The sequence below is a fragment of the Ranitomeya imitator genome, chromosome 4, assembly GCF_032444005.1.
Source record: "Ranitomeya imitator isolate aRanImi1 chromosome 4, aRanImi1.pri, whole genome shotgun sequence".
In the NCBI taxonomy this organism is placed as follows: Eukaryota; Metazoa; Chordata; class Amphibia; order Anura; family Dendrobatidae; genus Ranitomeya; species Ranitomeya imitator.
In genome coordinates this window covers 233005024-233022083 of record NC_091285.1, presented here as the reverse complement: position 1 = coordinate 233022083, position 17060 = coordinate 233005024, and the positions used below count along the sequence as shown (strand labels likewise).

Genomic DNA, 17060 nt, shown 5'->3' with positions numbered 1-17060 from the left:
AAGAATTAGAGGAAAAGTATAATAGAAACATATGCACCACTTCTGCATTTATCACCCACTCCTGGTTTTGGCTTACAAATACTGATGTAAAATACTGACCAAATACTGCTAGCGTGACGGCAGCCTAACCTGTGTTTGGTACTACCGTTGGTACAGCTTCTGTCGGCAGTGACCGTAGTGTTGCTGCTGCTAGTGGCTCACGTTTTTTTTTTTGCAAATCATTTTTTTCATCACTCTACCACATCCCATGCCCTACCATAATTTGGTTTAACATATGTTTTTGACACAAGGATAATCTTTAATTTTTGTTCAAAACATTATCAGGCCTCTGTATTCATATAGCATATACAGGTGTACTATTGGAGAACTACAGCCAAATGTGCAAACATTTTTTTTTTTTTTTTATAAATGCGCACAGTTTATGACGTAGCCAGTTATGTTTAAATTTCGGGATTTTGGAGATCTTTCTTTGGATGTCAATGGGTCCGTGAAAAAAAATTGGACCGCACTTGGTTGAAATCCGAATGTGGTCCGATTTTCACATCCTGTCAGAAAGGGAAAGGTGATGAAACTTTCTTAAAAGAAAAGCTCTCCACATACTAGAAAATCAGGTGAGACTCGGACCACACCCTGTTCAACTCTGATCAGAGTGATCTGTCCATTTTTTCATATGTGGAAAAATCAGACCACTGAATGAGCCCTCAGGCTGTGTGCACACGTTGCGTTTTTTTCACGTTTTTTCCCGATATAAACGCTATAAAATCGCATACAATAAGCATCCCATCATTTAGAATGAATTCCGCATGTTTTGTGCATATGATGCGGTTTTGCCAGCGAAAAAAACGCATCGCGGTAAAAACCGCAGCATGTTCATTAATTTTGCGGTTTTTTTTTTCGGATTTCCCACTACAAAATGCATTGGGAAATGTCTGGAAAAAACAGCGACAAAAATGCATGCGGATTTCTTGCAGAAAATGTCCGTTTTTTCTCAGGAATTTTCTGCGAGAAATCCTGAACGTGTGCACATAGCCTTAGTCAAGAAATCCGCAAGAAATCTGCATGCGGTTTTGCCGCATTTTTTTCCGGACACTTCCCAATGCATTTTGTAGTGGGAAATCCGCAAAAAAACCCGCAAAATTAATGAACATGCTGCGGTTTTTACCGCGATGCGTTTTTTTCGCGGAAAAAAAACGTATCATGTGCACAAAACATGTGGAATTCATTCTAAATGATGGGATGCTTATTGTATGCGTTTTTTTGCGGATTATGGCGTTTTTATTGGGAAAAACCACAAAAAAAGCGAAAAAAAAGGCAACGTGTGCACACAGCCTTAATGTTTGTTCTGTTGCAATTTCCAATACAATTTCTGCAAAATTACAGCACTAAAAAACCTTGCATGCGTGACTAAATGTAGCAAACAAATCTACTCAATTAAAGAAAGCCCTCCCATCAGAATTTGTGTCCTCTTAATATATTGCAGTTATCATATTATATAGCACTGTGTATTTACAATTGCTCATTTTGCCTTTACACAGCTAATTTCCTGTTTTCCATTAGGTCTATGAATCACTTGATTAAAAATTGACTAGCAGAATCCTTCTAAACTTTATGTAGAAACAGGAGGTCAGTTTTCTCTGCATGAGTTATGGGTCACTGCAAAAGTCTATGGGGGTGGGGAAGGAGGGAGCAGCTGGGTCAGGAATTGAACAGAGGAAAGAGTCGTACTTGGACAAGAGACTTCCTATTTCTACAAAAAAAGAGAAGAATTAGCTGGGTAGAAAGTCAAAATGAGCAATTGTAAGGGTACAGTGCTATATAATATGATGACTGCAATATATTACGAGGATGAGAACTATGATAAAAGTGATTCTTTTATTTTTTTTGCACATCCGGCATAACAGCCATTTTATTTAGTGATCATTTTTATCGTCTTTACAAGGGGGCGTTGCTTACAGCAGGGGTGTCAAACTGCATTCCTCGAGGGCTGCAATCAGGTCATGTTTTCAGGATTTCCTTGTACTGCATCACACAAATAATGAGTTGGTGATTAAATTATCACCTGTGCACTACAAGGAAATCCTGAAAACATGACCTGTTTGCAGCCCTCGAGGAATGCAGTTTGACACCCCTGGCTTACAGGATTATCTGGGGGCTTTTCTTTAGGCTGCTCGGTATTATAACACTTTGAGCAGCATCCCCTTGATAAAGACCATAACAAATTAGCACTTAATAAAAAGGCCCATATCTCTGGAACCATATGGCAGATTTAAAAAAAAACAAAAAAAAACGGAATACTCAGGGGAGCAGAATGAATAAAATAAGAGCAAAAACTGGTCACTTTTTACGTGGTTACAGTTTCATTGGTAGAGCTCCGCTCCATCTGAAGATGTTTGAGCAGATCTTGGCCGTGTGTACAGCGGATGTCAGTAAGGCATTACGGAAAGTATCAAGAAAAGCTAAAGGCCTCAGCACTGGGATTACAGTTGTAATATGAAACAGGTTCCAAAAATAGTGTCGTTTCAGTATATAAAATGAAAAACATTACAAACCTTCTCCTAGATTTATTGTATGTGTGATCTTTTATGAACAATGTGTTTTATCTAGTGGTCTCGTTTCACCATAGTCATGCCGGTTGGTCAGGTTCATGGGCTATGGAAGATGTCAGCTTTTCATCGTATTTCATAATGTTACTGACAGCCTGTGCTAAACTTTACTATTCTGACAAAAATTCCGAATCTCCATGGAAACTAGTAGAGTGTATTACGAGCCTAGAGCACTCTCCAGTGGCCATCTTGAAGACACCACCTTCTTCATCCAGAAAAATCTTCATTATCAATATGGACATATAAAAACCAAAAAAACAGAATTTAAGATATTTTTTTTCCCTTTTTTTTATTGACAATGGAAGGAAAACAGTTTGTCACCATGAACTTTCAACTTTCATTGGATAAAAATGAGATCTGACAATAAAAGAAATCTTTCATGAACGTGCAGTTTTTTTAACAGAATAACTAAAAGACAGTATTGAAGCGAAAAGTCAAGAAGCTTGAAGTTGGCAAATTGTTTCAAATAATCTTAACTTAGCTTACTTAGAAATGTCCATAGAAACTATTAAGGAAGCAACGGTTGCGACAACAAATAAAGCCACAGCAGGTAATAACATTTCGGATATGCCTATGTATTATACCGGTGGTCAGATATAATATTTAAGCATATGTCACACTGTCTTTCAGTTATGCCCTCTGAATTCCGAGGAAGTCATTACAAAGGCCATCGTGGCTAAGAGTAGAACAGTAAATAGGTTTCCTAACGCTCCGGGCAAATAAAGGGATGAACTCAGGTTTGTACATAGGAAATAGATCTATTAAGACTGCTAGATTGGTTTATCCAGCAGATGCCGGCATCTAAACAGATGAAAGAAAGCAAAAGTCGTTCTCGGTAAAGCAAAGTGTTTTCTTGGTCCATAGGTTACATTAATTCATGACTTTGTTTTACAAAGACTGTTTTGTTTCGGTGATTGCTATTGACTCATGTAAACAGTTCGTTACTCGAAGAGCCTTCACAGTGCTTCTCTGATAGTATGTGACCTATCGGGCGCCTTCGACAGTCCTTTTGGGCTCATCATCCAGATGACATCATACAGAGCCAGAGGCAGGTATTCAGCTGTATGTTTAGAGGTTCTTAGGAGAAACATGTTGAGGCATCTAACTGCTAAACATACTAGATTGACTGTTACAATCCAAAAAACTGTAAAAACAGTGAAATGGAAAGGTACAAACATTAGTGACATTTTTTTTTTTTTAGGTCTTCCCACATAGACTTATTGAACTTTAACTTTTATTTAAAAAAAATCATATTTATAACCATTTACACTTGAGAAAATAAAAAGACTTACACTTCATAAAATAAATACACGTTAAATACTTAAATATTTCTAGTATTTTACAAGGAAAACAGATGTAAAAGAACATAAAAACAATTGGTTCCATCTCAGTAAGTTGTGCACATTGAAGCCTCTAAGGATCATGGAAACCTTCGTACAATTAATAGTTTTTCTTTTCTCTGTCGTCAACTAAGCAAACGATAATGCAGTACATAAAAATATCTTCACATTTTAGTATTGTAAATCAGTGCTCATTCTGCCACCCGGGCACCCGCCAGTTGTTCTCTTGCTGCAGTTCTCCTAGGTAGTGCACTTCAGGTAGATAGTTAAAAGGTGACACCTGCGAGAGCAAATATAGAACACTGATTAGTTCAAGCAAAAAGGGATTTGTTTCTTAAAAACACCTTAAATATTAAATCCACTGTCTAGATAACAAAATAAATTTTTGCAATTCCCATTGTTTAAAAAATAAATAAATAAGAATCCAGTGAAGAATTGTGCTTAAGAAGTCCGACACCATTGGTGTTCAAAGTGTAAAGCAGGGGTGGTGGACCTCAGGCCCCAGGGTCATTTACGGCCCTTGATGACCTATTATCAGGCCCCCGAGCAGATTCTCAGGGACCGCATTCTTGGCAGGGAGGTGTATTTTGATTGCAATCAGCTCATTAATTTCTTCTTGCTCTGTTAGCACACACACTCAGTGTTCACTACTGAACACTGAAGGGCATGCAATGAAAGATTACGTCCTGAAACCAGTGCCAGAGTCAGGATGTACTTTGTGGGTGCAGTTTGTACGGCCCCCTAAGGATGGAATAAATATCCAAATGGCCCTTGGCAGAAAAAAGATTCCCCACCCCTGATGTAAAGCAATGCACGTCGATCTGTCAAGTGCTTACTCCACAGTTAATTGTCTGCATAGTGGCCCCCTGTAACTTCCAAAGAACCAATAGAAAAAGCTTTCTGTCCTGCCTTGTAATTGCTGTTGGCTGTTCTACACAGCATAAAAATTCACTATTAAAAGGGTTGTCCATTGAACAAAGTACAGTTTAATCAATAGATCATGGAGAAATAATAAGTTCCACAATTGGATGTGTTAAAAAAATGTTCATATGCTGAAATAATCTTATTAATGTGCCCCTGCTGTGTCCTGTGTAATAGAGAGCTGGAGGGAGAGACAGAATATCTCTCTGAGAAATGATTGTACAGGCCGTATGCACCAAACCACAAGTATCAGTGGTTGCTGTTTTGTTTGACCGAACTGGGACTAGCTCAGCCGTGAGTAGCCAGGGACTATTTTGTTTAGTTAGCACCTGGACAAGGCTTGGGGTTTTGTGTTTATGGTTTTGTTTTTCGGTGCTGCGCAACCTGTGGAGATAAATGTCACACACCGCCTTCCAGCCAAAGTAAAGGTATCTGTGTGAAGCGAACACTTCGCGTGGCCTTGCACATAATTATTCTGCAGGACGTTGAGGCTTTTCAGACTGTCTTTGAAAGAGTGGCAGATAGGGAGAAACTGCCTCCAGAGAAATTGGCAGAGGTTTAGCTTCCTGGGAAATCGCAGAAAGCATACTATGACCTTGCTATGCAGGATGCCAAGAAGTTTGCCTTGTGCAGGCGTGTACTATGGAGGACAGAGAATGAACTTCAATCCAATATTGCAGCCAGCATGCAGCGAGCGGGTAAGGAAAGGGTGAATCAAACACCCGAAAACCCCGCCTCTATGGCTGAAAATTGTTCCCTCCAAATTCGGGTGACAGAGTCCCTTTAAGCGTCCTCACTAGTGGTGCGCAACAGAAGCCAGTACACGCTTGAAGCCTGTGGTGCTGCAGACGCCGAACAGGAACTTGCGTGACGTAGGCAGTCACGTGACCATCCGGAGTAAGGAACGCTGTGTGGACCAGTTCCCTGACGAAGAAGACCGCGATCTTCGAAACGCGTATTTGGTAACCCTGAAAAGGGCCACACTCCTGCTTGTGCTAGTCCCTGGAAAGGGGGTGAGGATAAGGTGTATCTGTGGAGATGCCAAGAACTATCACATAGCTCAGGTTGACATACAGTGGGGCAAAAAAGTATTTAGTCAGTCAGCAATAGTGCAAGTTCCACCACTTAAAAAGATGAGAGGCGTCTGTAATTTACATCATAGGTAGACCTCAACTATGGGAGACAAACTGAGAAAAAAAAATCCAGAAAATCACATTGTCTGTTTTTTTAACATTTTATTTGCATATTATGGTGGAAAATAAGTATTTGGTCAGAAACAAAATTTAATCTCAATACTTTGTAATATATCCTTTGTTGGCAATGACAGAGGTCAAACGCTTTCTGTAAGTCTTCACAAGGTTGCCACACACTGTTGTTGGTATGTTGGCCCATTCCTCCATGCAGATCTCCTCTAGAGCAGTGATGTTTTTGGTTTTTCGCTTGGCAACACGGACTTTCAACTCCCTCCAAAGGTTTTCTATAGGGTTGAGATCTGGAGACTGGCTAGGCCACTCCAGGACCTTGAAATGCTTCTTACGAAGCCACTCCTTCGTTGCCCTGGCGGTGTGCTTTGGATCATTGTCATGTTGAAAGACCCAGCCACGTTTCATCTTCAATGCCCTTGCTGATGGAAGGAGGTTTGCACTCAAAATCTCACGATACATGGCCCCATTCATTCTTTCATGTACCCGGATCAGTCGTCCTGGCCCCTTTGCAGAGAAACAGCCCCAAAGCATGATGTTTCCACCACCATGCTTTACAGTAGGTATGGTGTTTGATGGATGCAACTCAGTATTCTTTTTCCTCCAAACACGACAAGTTGTGTTTCTACCAAACAGTTCCAGTTTGGTTTCATCAGACCATAGGACATTCTCCCAAAACTCCTCTGGATCATCCAAATGCTCTCTAGCAAACTTCAGACGGGCCCGGACATGTACTGGCTTAAGCAGTGGGACACGTCTGGCACTGCAGGATCTGAGTCCATGGTGGCGTAGTGTGTTACTTATGGTAGGCCTTGTTACATTGGTCCCAGCTCTCTGTAGTTCATTCACTAGGTCCCCCCGCGTGGTTCTGGGATTTTTGCTCACCGTTCTTGTGATCATTCTGCCCCCACGGGGTGGGATTTTGCGTGGAGCCCCTGATCGAGGGAGATTATCAGTGGTCTTGTATGTCTTCCATTTTCTAATTATTGCTACCACTGTTGATTTCTTCACTCCAAGCTGGTTGGCTATTGCAGATTCAGTCTTCCCAGCCTGGTGCAGGGCTACAATTTTGTTTCTGGTGTCCTTTGACAGCTCTTTGGTCTTCACCATAGTGGAGTTTGGAGTCAGACTGTTTGAGGGTGTGCACAGGTGTCTTTTTATACTGATAACAAGTTTAAACAGGTGCCATTACTACAGGTAATGAGTGGAGGAAAGAGGAGACTCTTAAAGAAGAAGTTACAGGTCTGTGAGAGCCAGAAATCTTGATTGTTTGTTTCTGACCAAATACTTATTTTCCACCATAATATGCAAAAAAAATGTTAAAAAAACAGACAATGTGATTTTCTGGATTTTTTTTTCTCAGTTTGTCTCCCATAGTTGAGGTCTACCTATGATGTAAATTACAGACGCCTCTCATCTTTTTAAGTGGTGGAACTTGCACTATTGCTGACTGACTAAATACTTTTTTGCCCCACTGTACGCATGGTTCCGGGTCCCACCAAGTGGGAGTGTTCAAGGACTTGTTGCATGCTATTGTTATTGGTCAAGATTTTCCTTTCTGCTGGGACTTTTAGGCTAAAGTTGCAGTACCCAGTAGTCCAGTATGCCACCAGGAGTTGGTTATGGTTACAAAGTCACATATTGTAAATGGTGAATTTCCGTTCACTGTACTGGCTAGAAAGGAGGATGAGAAAGCATCCATTGAATCCATCTGGAGGAGTTCCTGGACAAATATGGAACTGCCCAGCTGAGGAACTTAACAGCAAATGGTACTCTGGAAAATGTAAGTGAGACAATGATCTGTTTCTGCAAGAGGTCAGGCATAATCATTTGTTGTATCGTGGGACCAAGGTGAAGGAACAGGTAAAGTAAAATAGTGCCTGCTCGAGGCCCAAGAGATAAAATTCAGGGGGGTAATCAGTCAGCTCGAGTGACATAATTTAAGCCAGGGGATCTGGTGCTGTGTTAGTGCCCACAGTGTAGAGCAAGTTCCTAACCCAATGGCAGGGATTCTAAAGGGTGGTGGAAAAGGTGGGAGAGGTCAATTATAAAGTACACTGACCAAGAAAAAAGAAGTCCTTTCTCATATATTATGGCAACATACTAAAACATACTAAAAAGGGTAGGGACCCACTTGTAACTCCTTGTCAGAAATCATCATGGTGGCTATCAAAGAGGCTGGAACTTTGCCACTTTCCCAAAATCAGCACGGCAAAAATTGGTACCCCAAAATAGGGGCAGGTTCTTGGAGGAACTTGGTACTCTCGTGTCCTCAAACATTAACCTCATGTTCTGGTCAATTTAAAACCCTGCAGGTTCTGAGTGTTGGCAGATATCATGGCTCGGTTTGGGGATCTAATTTTTCTATTACCCGTGTGTGAGTTTGTGCTACGTTCATAACAGCTGCTTCGAGTGGTGCGGGTATGTAGTAAAGCAAGGTAGGTTAGGATTAAATCCTAGCTTTACATGTTCTGATTACGTGCATGTGGCTAGCTCTGCATATACCCAAGGTAGGTGAATGACTTAATCAGCTGGGGAAGCTGACCAGAGTGGTTTGTATTAGAGCTGGAGAGACTACACAGGCCGTGTACACCAAACTCCCAATATCAGTGGTTGCTGTGGACAATAGCTTTTTGTTTGATAGAACTGGGACTAGTTCAGTTGTGTATGAAGAGCCAAGGTATATTTTCTTTAGTAAGCGCCTGGACAAGGCTAGGGATTTTGGGTTTATGGTTTTGTACAACCTGTTGAAATAAATATCACATTGTTTTGACACAAGAATCAATTGCCTATGTGATTGCTGCCTACTGGTGAGCGTGAATCGCTACACCATGCAGGAACATCGTTGGCACATACCACAGCTCCTGGCCAAAGAACAAAGCAACAGAAACTGTAAAAACAGGACAGCATGGAATTGCAGCTGATTATTTGGGCTTGTGCACACGACTGAATTTCTCATCCGAATGCTATACATAGTTTTTAAGAATTGCACTTGTACCTATGATATTCTATATGTGCACATGTCAGGTTTTTTTCCTCTGACCAAGTGGTTAAAGAAATTTAAAAAAAAGTGACATTTTAATCCTACTCTTTTGTTTCCTCCCGTACCGAGGAGCTGTGGTGGTTCAGACCATGTCCCTGCATGGTGAGACCCAACCATTACACAGTGCATAGCAGGGTCACATTTATAAGAATATTTCAGCATAGGAATATATATATATATTTTACACATCCCATTGGAAAGCTTAATTTTATTCTAAGATCTATGAATAGGGATGTTCGGGTCGGTCGGATTCAGCTGTACTTTATAAAAAAAGGTTCAGTCCAGGTACCAGAATGGTAACCAAACTTGATCTGGACCTGAACCTCATTCAAGTGAATGGGGGGCCTGAACATCCGTCGATTCCCTCGCTGTCATCTGTGTGATTATGTGGGAAACACCGGCTCTGACCGGTGTAACCTTACTGAAGACACCACCGGTCACAGCCGCTGGATATCACGGATCACTGCAAGTTCCCATGATGTCACGGAGGACAGCGTGTGAGCCAACCGCTGGGACCGGTGGTGACACAGTTACCGCTGGTCAGGTGTCAGCTGATGACTACTACTCTCATCAGCATCGCCTGTTCTCTCCGATAGCATTGTGAGCAGGCGACGCTGATGAGTGTATTCACAAGCTGGTGCCTGTGCATAGTAAGAAATATGTCAGTGAGATATATAATTAGTGCAGTGCGTGTGTAGCTTACTGTACATGTATTTAGCCAACACATAAATAAATGAAAAAAAAGCAGACAGATGGTGTTATTATTCTGGGAAGAGGCCAATATCCATGAAGTTTCCCAGGCTACTAATGTCAGCTCACAGCTGTTTGCATAGCCTTTACTGGTTATTAAAAACATGGGACCCCTCAAAAAATGAAGTGGGGTCCCCCCTCCCCCCTATTTTTAATAACTAGAAAAGGCTAAGCAGCCTTTGGATATTTGCCTCCTCCCAGACTAATGACACCAGCCCCCTAGCCTCCCCAGATAAGGCACACCCTGTAGTCAAAAGAAATAAACACACACACAGAGAAAGATGCTTTAATTGTAAAAAGCATTCCCCAACCCTTTTTTTCCCCCTTTATTACCTTTAAAAAGTAAAATAATCCAAAGAGGTCTGCTGTAAACCATCCCTCATCCCACGATGATCTCCGACTCTGCTACATCCAGATGCAGTGCTGAGCGGTAACATCAGCAATGTGACCACTCAGCACGACAACTGGAACACAGTGACAGCGTGTGAATCCGGCTACTTCGACGAGCGCTGCCATCAGTAAGGTTATCGCAGTTGAACAGCCGATGAACAGCGTTAACCTTACTGACGTCACCGCTCGCAGGGTGAGAACATTTCTTGGCTGGTTATTAAAAATAGGGAGAACCCCACGTAGTTTTTTTACATTATTTATTTAAATATTTTTTTAAAAAAAACAGCGTGTTGGCCCCTCTATTTTTGATAACACAAAATATTTTAATTTTACTTATAGTATGATTCACATCAGACAAATGACATCTTATGGTAGATACCTTGCCGTATATTTTCAGCTACCTGCATAATGTCCAAGCTACTGAGCTGTGGTAGGACTCTTCTCGTCATTTAACTCTTTCTCTCGTGATTTCTAGGAAATTTCTAGCTGAATAGTTGTAACCAGCTTTGACCAGTGTACAGTTTAGATATAAGCTTTATAAATATTTGATTTACTCTATGAAATCACATTAACCCATACTAGAATGGTCCTGAGCATTCATTATTAGATTCACAATTTTTTTTGTCTATTATGGGAATCAATAGTCACCAATCTTAATAACTTGACTGAGCTCATATAACACAGTAAGACCAATAGGTAAACAAGGTCAGTACAAGGTAAGGCCGGTTTCACATTAGCGTTGCGGACGGCTGCGGACTTCCTCCGTGAAGCCCCGCCCTCGGCCACACCTCCGCCGCTAGCTCCGCCTACTTCTGCATGCGGCCGGCATACCTATCTTTAACATTAGGTACGCAGGTCGTGTGCGGCTGTATGCGGATGCTTCCGCATGCGTCGTTTTGACGATGCGGCGACCAGCATAGAATCAGCTTATAGCAATTTTTTTTTTCTCTGCATCGTCAAAACGACGCATGTGGAAGCATCCGCATACAGCGGCACGACCTGCGTACCTAATGTTAAAGATAGGTACGCAGGCCGCATGCAGAAGTAGGCGGTGCTAGCGGCCAAGGGCGGGGCTTCATGGAGGAAATCCGCAGCCCTCCGCAGCTCCTCAAAATGCTAGTGTGAAACTAGCCTAACATGTTCATTTTCTTTAGTACAGTTTAATATACTATTAATCTACAATCATATTCAATAGTTAATATAAAATTCAGTGTAATCAGACAGGTTTACCAGCAATTCTATGGTTAACTCCAGATAGTAGGCTATGACTTGCCAAGAGTTGGGACAAATAACATAAAGAAATCTATTACAACTGGACGAAACTATGAGCAGCTAGATTTTCATTTTTATGAAGAAAACCTTTAAATATCAGAGATAGGTTATAAATATCTAGTTACTGGGGGTTGCATTGCAAGGAGATCCACCATTCATGAAAACATGGGTTCCACATTCCTGTTCCTCCTCTCTGGTGGCTATGAATACAGAAGCACAGTTGTTCATGAGCCATGACCAATCATTGTCTATGGGACTGATGAAGGTAGTAGAGCATAGCATTTTGCCACCTCAGTCGGTTCCATACACACAATCTAGAGCAGCAGGGGTCATGCATGATTATACTGCACAATTCAATTCCTACCACCATGATGAAATGAGGATCAGGAGTGCTGTTCTTGTGATCAGTGGGGGTCCGGCAATCAGACATTATTCACTATGATATGGATAGGTTATGGATGTTTTCTTGCTGGAAACCCCCTTTACATGTGGAACAGTAATCAAATGTAAGATGACTGATTGGTGGTCAAATTACAAGAAAATGTGTGAAAAGTTGAAGTATACTCACTGCAACTCAGTGCTTTGCTCTTTTTAGATTTGTCAACATGAGTATGTCCGGACTGTAGAGCTGTCTAATCTCTGCATTGCTGAAGGGGCAGCAGCTGATAAATACAGAAGAGAAAACCAGACTTAAGTTTATAAAGTAGAAAGTATCATTTCTCCTTGTGGAGACTGACATGCTATCCTAAGTCATGTGACAAGGCTGGTTAAAGGGTCGACATTGACTTGTAGGATTGCTACCTTCCAATAGGTGGCACTAGAGTTCTAATTCTCTTCCTCTCTGAAGAGACTATTTGCATAAAGTAGAAAGTGTAATGCAAGCACAGCAACGATCTGCAGATTGATAAACCAGCTTCAGATGATAAACAGGTTTACTGCAAAAGACAAGCTCTTCAAATAATACAGTTCTTGCCTTACAGCATGCCACCTGGTGCAGAGGATTTCAAGATTCATTCATTATCCAACCATGGAATGAAAATCATATTGTGCTCCACTGTTACACTCAGTAGTGAGTGAAGCAGAGCACTCATTGGTATTAAAGGGGTTGTCCAGTGGATGATAAATAGTTCTAAAAGAGCTCAGACAAGTATAAAATAAGAAAAGAATCAACGCTCACTCAAACATTGCCCAAGGATCCTATTCTACTACTTACCTGGTCCCTGCTGGCCTTGGCTTACTCATCTCATCTCAACACACTGGAAATAGTAGAAAAATCCAAGTCAGCCAGTTGCTTGGCCAATGAATGGCGGAGAGGATATTTCTGCCCATTTTCAGTGTTGATAAATGGGAGAAGATAGCCGAGGCCAGCAGGGACCAAGTAAGCATCAGATCGGAAGTGAAGTGGTGGGAGAAACAGGGTGAGTATAGATTCATTTTTTTTAATTTCATAGTACTCTGACTCCTTTAAATCATATCTAGTAGACAATCCTTGATTGAAATGTACTTTCAGGAATCTTTACATTGACATTTTCCCCACCCTGAACCTCCAGATAAAAAGCAAAGGGAATGAATACTTTCGCCAGCCCCTGTAGGCACCGCGTACAAATGACTGCTGGGGCCCCCCTTCATTATTTTGTTTATGCCAGAGACACATTTACACTAAAGCTGTTCCCCACTGAGGACAGTTATACAAGATAATCATCATGCAGTAAGTTTGTTTTTGCCATTTAATCCAATATGTTTGTTTATTACGGCTTCTCTATGTTGGAATGTGTTAGAAGCTGGAACCATTATTATTCTGTAATGTTTACAGCACGATTGTTATGAAATGATCTTATCCTGGAAAGATACAGCATGTTATTTTGACATAATAATCTATTTAATACAGTTATACACAATAGTATGCCGTCTTGCTGCAAGCGCAGCTAAAAATAAAGAGGTACCATCTGTTGTCATTTTTCGTGAGTGCCCGGATGTTGTTGTTAATCTAAATCCTGCTGGCAGTGTTTCTGAGGAGCCTGGCATCATGCTGATTCCATGGACCTCTCGTGGTGGAAATTGCCTCCTCCAGGAGGGCCCACGTCTGAAGTTTTTGTCATCGCTCTGGAAATACAAAGCATGCCAAATTACATTGGGAAAGTATTTATGTCAAGCTATTACTTTTACATAATGGTTTCCCTTTTCATTTTATATTTCTAACATGCATTTCCTTTTTTACACTATAATCCACAAGCAACTTGTCCTTCATGTTCTTCTTTGAGCGTTTGGATTCAGACAGTAGATAAAAGAATATGTTCATTGTCTGTACCATTGTCTGGGCACTAAACAATTACGGTAGTTATTTTTTTTCTATCTGGCTGTCCCTGTACTATGTCCACAAATTCCAGTTACATTTTATGCAGCTTTTTTCCGCTCCATTTCAGGCTCATGGAGCCTTTTTTGTGGTCTGCTGGTGGTTACATCCTGAACTTCCTGCCAGCTCTCCCTCTATGTCTCTAGACTACATTTCCCAAGACGCTTCCCTGCAAGAGCTCACGCTTTCCCACCCTCTAAGGAATAGTACATCACTTACCGCAGGCCTCCACAACAACATTATTAATAATAATATTATCCAAGCTCTACATCTCTTCTTAATGACATATCTTTCAAAAAGTTAAATTTTCGAGAGGTTTCTGGGCAGTTGGCGTCTGTCTATAGCTCACATATGGAAATATCGAGATTTTCCTGAATTTAAAGCATCACTGCAGTGTTTTTTTTTTTATTTCAGTGCTGGAGTGGTGCTACTAAACTAGGTTCCCTGCCGCCGGTCTTATACTTACCAGCCGCCATCTTCATCTGTTCCCACTGCTGGTCTTGTCGGTCTCCAGCAGATGTGACCTGTCAGATCACTCCAGTGTGTGCTGGGGGATCCAGAAGTCAATCCTCAATGTATGTCTATGAGAGCCAGAAAGACGCCCTTATAGACTTACAATGGGAGCTTGTGGCTGTTATCTCTGACTTAACGTCAGTCAGAATTTGGGGTCACAAGATGACTGCTTGGGACTAGAGTGTCACCGATAAAAGATGGATACTAGATTGTGGCCGTAGTATATGGACAATGATGATTCCAGAATTTGCGGCAGACTGTGCCCGTTGCGGATTGGTCGAGGCAACCTTTATGACATCATCGTCGCCATGGCAACCATTATGACATCATCGTCGCTGTGTCCGTCTCTGATTGGTCGAGGCCTAGCGGCCTCGACCAATCAGAGACGCGGGATGTCTACGTCCTTTATGACATCATCGTCGCTGTGCCCGTCGCTGATTGGTCGAGGCCTGGCGGCCTCGACCAATCAGAGGTGCGGGATTTCTACGTCAATGCTGTGCCCGTCGCTGATTGGTCGAGGCCTGGTGGCCTCGACCAATCAGAGACGTGGGATTTCCAGGACAGACAGACAGAAAGACAGACAGACAGACAGACGGAAAAACCCTTAGGCAATTATATACAGTGGGGCAAAAAAGTATTTAGTCAGTCAGCAATAGTGCAAGTTCCACCACTTAAAAAGATGAGAGGCGTCTGTAATTTACATCATAGGTAGACCTCAACTATGGGAGACAAACTGAGAAAAAAAAATCCAGAAAATCACATTGTCTGTTTTTTTAACAATTTATTTGCATATTATGGTGGAAAATAAGTATTTGGTCAGAAACAAAATTTCATCTCCATACTTTGTAATATATCCTTTGTTGGCAATGACAGAGGTCAAACGTTTTCTGTAAGTCTTCACAAGGTTGCCACACACTGTTGTTGGTATGTTGGCCCATTCCTCCATGCAGATCTCCTCTAGAGCAGTGATGTTTTTGGCTTTTCGCTTGGCAACACGGACTTTCAACTCCCTCCAAAGGTTTTCTATAGGGTTGAGATCTGGAGACTGGCTAGGCCACTCCAGGACCTTGAAATGCTTCTTACGAAGCCACTCCTTCGTTGCCCTGGCGGTGAGCTTTGGATCATTGTCATGTTGAAAGACCCAGCCACGTTTCATCTTCAATGCCCTTGCTGATGGAAGGAGGTTTGCACTCAAAATCTCACGATACATGGCCCCATTCATTCTTTCATGTACCCGGATCAGTCGTCCTGGCCCCTTTGCAGAGAAACAGCCCCAAAGCATGATGTTTCCACCACCATGCTTTACAGTAGGTATGGTGTTTGATGGATGCAACTCAGTATTCTTTTTCCTCCAAACACGACAAGTTGTGTTTCTACCAAACAGTTCCAGTTTGGTTTCATCAGACCATAGGACATTCTCCCAAAACTCCTCTGGATCATCCAAATGCTCTCTAGCAAACTTCAGACGGGCCCGGACATGTACTGGCTTAAGCAGTGGGACACGTCTGGCACTGCAGGATCTGAGTCCATGGTGGCGTAGTGTGTTACTTATGGTAGGCCTTGTTACATTGGTCCCGGCTCTCTGCAATTCATTCACTAGGTCCCCCCGCGTAGTTCTGGGATTTTTGCTCACCGTTCTTGTGATCATTCTGACCCCACGGGGTGGGATTTTGCGTGGAGCCCCAGATCGAGGGAGATTATCAGTGGTCTTGTATGTCTTCCATTTTCTAATTATTGCTCCCACTATTGATTTCTTCACTCCAAGCTGGTTGGCTATTGCAGATTCAGTCTTCCCAGCCTGGTGCAGGGCTACAATTTTGTTTCTGGTGTCCTTTGACAGCTCTTTGGTCTTCACCATAGTGGAGTTTGGAGTCAGACTGTTTGAGGGTGTGCACAGGTGTCTTTTTATACTGATAACAAGTTTAAACAGGTGCCATTACTACAGGTAATGAGTGGAGGAAAGAGGAGACTCTTAAAGAAGAAGTTACAGGTCTGTGAGAGCCAGAAATCTTGATTGTTTGTTTCTGACCAAATACTTATTTTCCACCATAATATGCAAAAAAAATGATAAAAAAACAGACAATGTGATTTTCTGGATTTTTTTTTCTCAGTTTGTCTCCCATAGTTGAGGTCTACCTATGATGTAAATTACAGACGCCTCTCATCTTTTTAAGTGGTGGAACTTGCACTATTGCTGACTGACTAAATACTTTTTTGCCCCACTGTATATAGATGTGAACACAATGCATTTTTGATGCATCTTTGCGGCATTTTATTACGTGCGTAAATGCTCCAAAACCGCAATGGAATACTAAAGCAAGGTAATTCAATGACAATCCTGAAGTGTTGCACACATGATCAGTAAATTTCCATCCGTATTTGCAGTGTTTTATTTTATGCAGCATGTCAATTCTTTTTGTGTTTCTGCAGTGTTTTTACATAGTAACATAGTTATTAAGGTTGAAGGAAGACTTTAAGTCCATCTAGTTCAACCCATAGCCTAACCTAACATGTTGATCCAGAGGAAGGCAAAAAAAACCCATGTGGCAAAGAGTAAGCTCCACATTGGGGAAAAAAATTCCTTCCCGACTCCACATACTGCAATCAGACTAGTTCCCTGGATCAACGCCCTATCAAGGAATCTAGTATATATAACCTGTAACATTATACTTT

At 41.7% G+C, this 17060-nt stretch overlaps 1 protein-coding gene across 11 annotated transcripts in view; it reads right to left on the bottom strand.

Annotated features, from left to right (window-relative positions):
* Positions 1-2873: 2873 nt before the first annotated feature.
* Positions 2874-17060, bottom strand: part of PPFIA2 (PTPRF interacting protein alpha 2) — a 570637-nt gene continuing 556450 nt past the window's right edge. For all 11 annotated transcript variants that reach the window (XM_069764416.1, XM_069764417.1, XM_069764412.1 and 8 more), the window contains 3 exons: positions 13465-13624; positions 12090-12183; positions 2874-4223 (listed from right to left, as the gene is read on the bottom strand). In XM_069764416.1, the coding sequence (XP_069620517.1) occupies positions 12122-12183; positions 13465-13624 (222 nt within the window). In that variant the 3' untranslated portion in view covers positions 2874-4223; positions 12090-12121. The remainder of the gene's footprint in view (positions 4224-12089; positions 12184-13464; positions 13625-17060) is intronic.